This window comes from Trichechus manatus, unplaced genomic scaffold, assembly GCF_000243295.1.
Source record: "Trichechus manatus latirostris isolate Lorelei unplaced genomic scaffold, TriManLat1.0 scaffold00008, whole genome shotgun sequence".
Lineage (NCBI taxonomy): Eukaryota > Metazoa > Chordata > Mammalia > Sirenia > Trichechidae > Trichechus > Trichechus manatus.
Window position 1 is genome coordinate 18,451,112 of NW_004443944.1, and position 6,138 is coordinate 18,457,249.

Sequence of the window (6,138 nt, forward strand, 5' to 3'; positions counted from 1 at the left end):
CTTGTGACCCTTTCTCTATGCCTCGCTTCTTAATCTCCAACTTTCAGAGCCCCTATTTATTGCTGTGTAACTTCCAATTTTTCCCAGTAAAGTGCTTTGTTGAGTCCTGTGCCTCTGAGGCTGACTAATTCATGTCTGTTCAGCACATGACACTTTGCAGAGAGTAAGGGGTCATTGGGGCTTCTGGGGACACCTTTGCAGGGAATAAGGACAGTCAGAACCTTGGGAGTTGACAGCCCTTGGGATATTGTTACCTTCTTCTGTTTCTTCAAAACATTGTAAAAGCCTTTAAGACAAGGGCCTGTGGGCATTGTCTGAGTTTAGATCCCCAAGAAGCCAACCCTGGGACAAGGGCATGGGTGCAAGTAGTTTATCTGGGAAGTCTCCCAAGAAGCACAAGGGAGAGAGTGGGGTAAGTGATACAGGGAAGAGAGAAGAGTTGATAACGGACTGGTTACCACTGTGGGAAACTGTGGTTCCTTCCAGCCAGGGACCTTCTAAGGGACCATATAAATCATACGTCCAAATTTTCCTCTTTCGTCTCCAGTGGTGGGGAAGTTGAGGCATACATCCACAGATTCCCATGCCCCACTGGATGCCTCTGTATTAAATCACTTGGTCTTCCAAACTGCCCATATGCAAGCTGAACAAGCTTCCATGGAGCCAGAGAAAACCCACAGCAGAGAAGACTCTGGCACTTAAGGTAGATGCTGTCAGTGTGCACTGATACTGTCCCCCGCAGCTGCAGGGGACAGCAGAGGTGAGCCAAGAGTGTACTGGGGTGGGGCAACAACAGTGCCTATGACAGTCTACCATTTGCATTGTTCAGATTCATTCATACCCCACATTGAGTTCACTCTCTTACTGAGGCTTCAAGACTTAAGTTGAGAGGCTCAGTAGAACAATCTTCAGGCCCCACTGCTACAGCTAGTTATGAAGCCATGGCTGACATTTATCAGCTCCCTCTTGCATCACCTATTCCAAATTGCACCCAGAGATAGAAGCTTTCAATTAACTCTAACATATTCTGCTCTCAAAGGACCACGACTTTGACGGAAACGATCTGAAGATTTGGTAATCAATCTGGTTCCTCCTCCACACCACGCTCATGGTGATACCTTTACTTTCTGACAAGGGCTAAAGAAAAGGGGTGGCCAAGGGGGAAAAGAGAAGAAGAAAGACATAAGGAAAGTGAAGGAGATGGAGAAAGAGATCCAAACAGAGACAGACCCATAGAAAGAAAGAGAGAGGAACAGAGTAAAAGACAGCAAGAAGCATAGGCACAAAGTAAAAGCACAGCAAGAAACACAGAGAGAAGAAAAAGAAATAGTGTAAGGAAAATAATAAACATGTTGGGAAAAGAGTAAAAATGGAGAGGAAGGATATCCTTGACTTCCAAACTCCCCCTGGAAACCTGAAGTTGAGCATTCCCTCCCACTAAGGGAGTCTGGAAAACCCTGAACAAGATTTGTCCCCACTCCCTGGTTGACCAGATGGCTAGCCCAGCCCAGAGAACTAAGGTTTAGGAGTCACCTATCAAGAGCCTCCAGGGCTGGGTCTGTAGGTGCCAGCTAGTTCACTGATGGCCTCAGGGTCTTGGTGCTCCACAGTGGAGGAAGTGTGGCTGGCTTGTCTCCAGTGGTGCTGGCTCCTGTGGTGCTAGGTTGGGCCAGGGTAGCCAATGTTCAGAGGCAAGAGCTGCTGAGCAGCAGTCCGTCATTTTTATGCCATTGGCCAGGCCAGCTCCTCCTAAAATGGGGCCCTCGGGAGTTCTCCCAATCCTGGTACCATTCATCCTCCTGCGGAGTGTCCAGGAGCTTGCACTGGTTGAGGGATTCGGAAGCAGTAAGTATTGGGAACTCAGTGCTTGCTCTGGTGAAAGGGAATTTGACTGGGAGGAAGGAACAAAGAACAATTTCATAGCCCAGGAATGCCCCCTGCCCCACCTCAGCCTGGGATCCTGGGTGGGAGGGAGGAGATACATTTGGAGTCATTCTTTCTGCCCTCTTCCTCTTGGTAAGATTCCCTTGGTGAATGAAAGAACCTGAGTCTGTGGCACCTGAGCCCACACCGCCATACTGAGGAGGAGTGCCTCCTGGAGGGGCTTGAGCCTGGTGCTTCTGAAACAGACCAAGGGAAATGGGAAACCTAAGGGCCTTCCCTACAAGAAAGACAGGCTGCTACTCCAGCACCACCCTCATCAGCTTCCACATCTTCCTGTTGCAGCCCCCAAGAGTCTCCCCACCTCCATGCCCACAGGGGAGCCTTGGCTTTGGGGTAAAAAACAGTTTCCAGAAATCCTTTGGAATGCTGAGCTATGAAGACTTCATAATTAACAGCTAAAATATACTGAATACTCAGTAGGGGCTGAAAGAACATGCTGAGGAACCACACACCACTACTGCTCAGTAGCCGTGTGACCTTGGGCAAGTTCACATAATCTGCCTTTGTTTCGGATTCTTCATTTATAAAATGTGAGCATTGGTGAGACTTAGCCATAGAGCTGTAATGAGGATTAAATGAAAAAAGGCCAGACACATAGTAAGTGCTTCATCAATATTAGTCATTATTATTATGCTCCAGGCAGCATGACAATGGCTTTATAAGCTTGGTGGTATCCATCCTCAAAACAATCCTGTGAGGCAAATGAGAAAATCAAGGTTCAGAGAGGGTGCATGAGTACTAAGGGTTGCACAGAATTCAAAAGCCCACCAGCTGACTCTAAAAATGGATATCTTGATCACCATGTGCTATAGCGCCCCCGAGAGGACTGTCCAAAGGCAGCAAGGCCCTAGAGAAGAGGGTCCTTCTCCCAGGAACCTTGAGGGTGGTGAGGGTTTGGGGTGGGTGTTTAGAGATTAAATAGTGAATTGTTATGGGGCTGGGGGCATGGACAGTACTGTGAAAATCCTGAGCCCCTGGAGTTCACTGCCTTCTGGGAACAGGGTAAGTGAAAACAAGCTTCCCTAACTCCACAGTGGTGCCCTAGGCCTGGGAAGAGAGGGATGCTGGCTTCTTCAAGGCCCAAGTGAGTATATCTTCCCCCTCCCTCAGAGAGATGTCCCCGAATCAGAGTAAAATGCGAAGTCCAAGAAAGGGACCAATGTTCTATACGCAGACCTTGCCCCGGGAGCCTGAAGTGTTGCACATACAGCTGTGGAAAGAAATGTTTAGACCTCAGACAAGGTAATATACAGAGCCCCTGATTACCTAATGCCCTTGTCCCTTTCTGTCCTTGTCAGACCCCTCCCCTGGGTCACTGGGCTGGGCTGGTCTCTGACCAAGAGTCTGGGCACATCCTCCACTTGATACAAATCCTAAAAGTGCTGGTCTTGGGAGGCATGGATTTGATTTCATTCCTGCTTCTATTACAGTATGTAACATGAGCAATGTCATTCTGCTTTCCGGGCCTCAGTTTCCTCATTCATAAGATAAGCGTGGGTATTGGACCACATGGTCTCTCAGCTACTCGTCTGTGATTCTCTGAGATGCCAAGTAGCCACTGAAGTCCAATGAACTGCCAAGATTTTGTCAGGTGATATGATAACTCTAAGAGACAGGTATACGATTTGTATTTTCTGGCTTTTTTATCCAGGCCTCTCTGTCTATATAAATCCTGACCATCTTTGACCTCCTACACTCATTACTTTCTGCCCATATCATTGGGCTCTAAAGAAGACTATCAAGGACTATTCAGGACAAATTCATTCAAAAAATATTTACTGGTGCTCCTGAGGCCCATGATGGAATTCACTTGCTCAACATGGTCAAGAAAGTCAGGAAAGATTTTCACAGAAATAGGGATCCATAACTTATGAAAGATGGGTAGTTGGTAGGTAAGATTGAAGGGAAGAGCTTCCCAGACATAGAGAACAGCATGTGCAAAGGTCATGTGTTGGGAGGCAGCATGGTGAGGCCTGGGGAGGCCAGGGAGCAGAGAGTAAGTGTGAGCATAGTAACGGATGAGAATGGTGGGGAAAGATGAAGCTGGACTAGGTAGGGAGGGTTCCAGCAAGGCAGGTTAAAGAATCTGGTCTTGATCCTAAAAGCAATGGTCTATCTGTGTTCAAATTCCTTACCAACTGTGTGACCTTGGGCAAATAACTCCTCTGAGCATAGGTTTCCTCATCTGTAAAATCAGGACAATCAGAGAACCTACCTCATTAATTCTGCACGTTAATATATGTCAAGTGCTTAGAACAGTGCTCGACATTTTAGTAAATGCTATAATTATCGTTTTTGCTGTGCTTCAGACTATGAGCTTCTAAAGAACTCTATTTGTAACTTATAGCACTATGTATAGAACAGGTACTCAAAAAATGCTTTCAGGATAAATTTGATTTTTCACTGTGAACATTTCTGGAGCACTCTGTACCAGGTTATCTGCTAGGAACTGGTGTACCAAGAAGATCTAAGACATAATCCTTACCTTCAAAAATCTCACATTTTCATGGACGAGTCAGAAGATGTGACCATTTAGTTATAGAAATGACAAATGTATGTGCAAATTGAGAAGCAGTAAAGAAAAGCAAGGGACAAAGAATGGAACCAGAAAAGACATCACAGCAAAGAGCTGATGTCTAGGAAGGGTTTTGAAGGATGAATAGGAGTATATCTAGTTAGCAAGAGAAGGATGGGCACTCCAGGTATGTGCAAAGTCATGGAAATGTGTAAGAGCTAGGTATTTTTAGACCATGAAGTTTGAAAAGATGGGTGTTGGGAGAAGTGATAAGAATTAAAGCTGGAGAAGAGAAAGAGGAAACAGATTCTGAGGTCTTTCTGGGGTTTGCTAGAACTTACCTTGAGCCTGGAGCCCTGGTGGCACAGTGGTTAAGAGCTAAGGCTGCTAACCAAAAGGTTGGCAGTTTGAATCCACCAGCCACTTCTTGAAAACCCTATGGGGCAGGTCTACTCTATCCAACAGGGCCGCTATGAGTCGGAGTCAACTCAATGGCAACGGGTTTGGGTATTTTTTGGTTGGTATCTTGAGCCCAGTGGATCAATAATTCTGGAAACCAATGTAGAGTAGGTTGTAAAAGTCTTGGAGATCAGTTGGTGGCCTTTCATGGCAGTTCTGGCCAGAAATAATGGTGCTTGAATTAAGAAAGTGGCAGGAGGGAAGTAAAGGAGAGCTGTTTAAGAGGTAAAACCAGCTAGATTTCGTTGTTCAGCTGTGAGGGAGGCACAGCAAAAGAGGTAATGTGGTATGGTCTCATTTGCTCCTTACAACAGCCCTGTAAAACAAGCAAGGTGGGATTTTGTATTCTGATTTTACAGATGAGGATGTCTAGGACCAGAGAGATAAAGTGAATGGTTAAGATTCACACAGAATTAGGAGAAGAGCCTTGAGCCAAAGTCACCTGACTCTCAGTGGAGACAATGACAGCAATGGTCAGAAGAAGGAGGAGTTCTACATTCTCAAAGGAGGCGGACACCCAAACAGCTCTGCTCTGTGGTCTCCCTGCAGACATATGCAGCATGCCCGAGGATACTGGCCCCTGCCTGGCGTACATTCCACGCTGGTGGTATAATAGGGAAACCAAGAACTGCTACAAATTTATCTATGGTGGTTGCCTAGGGAACAGTAACAACTTCCAGTCTGAATCTATCTGCATGATCAGCTGCCATAAAAAAAGTAAGTCCTAGGGGCCCCAGTCTCCTATCCTCTCCAGGGCCACACTGGGCGGTCTGGGTGTCACTTGGTTCATTCCAAGATGGCTATGACCTTGGCAGACCTGGCACTGACAGAGCCAGCTCCAAACAGGGGGATAAGAATACACCATGCAGACAGGTGGAAGGATTATTTTGGTAAAGGAGGGGATGATAAGGGAGGCAGTAGTCAAAGCGAAGCTGGCAAGTATGAAGTGAGTGGAGGGTGCAAAGAAAGGAAGCAGAGATGGAGGCGTGTCCAAAGCCAAGTCAGAAGTAGGCATAGTAACCCCAGCCCAGTGCTAGACACCATTGACCAGCCAATCATTCCAGGCCTTTGCTTTTTCCCAACCCTCATGACCAATTCTCTTCATCTTTCTTTTAAGGCAATTTATAGTCAGGGCAACCACATCACTTATTGGCCAAACCAAGACACTTTTGAGAGTGAAAGGGGTATCCTTCATCATTACACTGGGGCAATAGGCTCTG

General features: G+C 46.5%; 1 protein-coding gene across 1 annotated transcript; it reads left to right on the plus strand.

Moving 5' to 3' along the window:
- The first annotated feature begins 1,754 nt into the window (after positions 1-1,754).
- LOC111822754 (WAP four-disulfide core domain protein 6A-like) lies at positions 1,755-5,646 on the plus strand. The gene is made up of 3 exons (XM_023742241.1): positions 1,755-1,845; positions 3,055-3,186; positions 5,468-5,646. Exons 1-3 carry the CDS (start codon positions 1,755-1,757, stop codon positions 5,644-5,646), a joined length of 402 nt encoding a protein of 133 aa, XP_023598009.1.
- Positions 5,647-6,138: the final 492 nt, after the last annotated feature.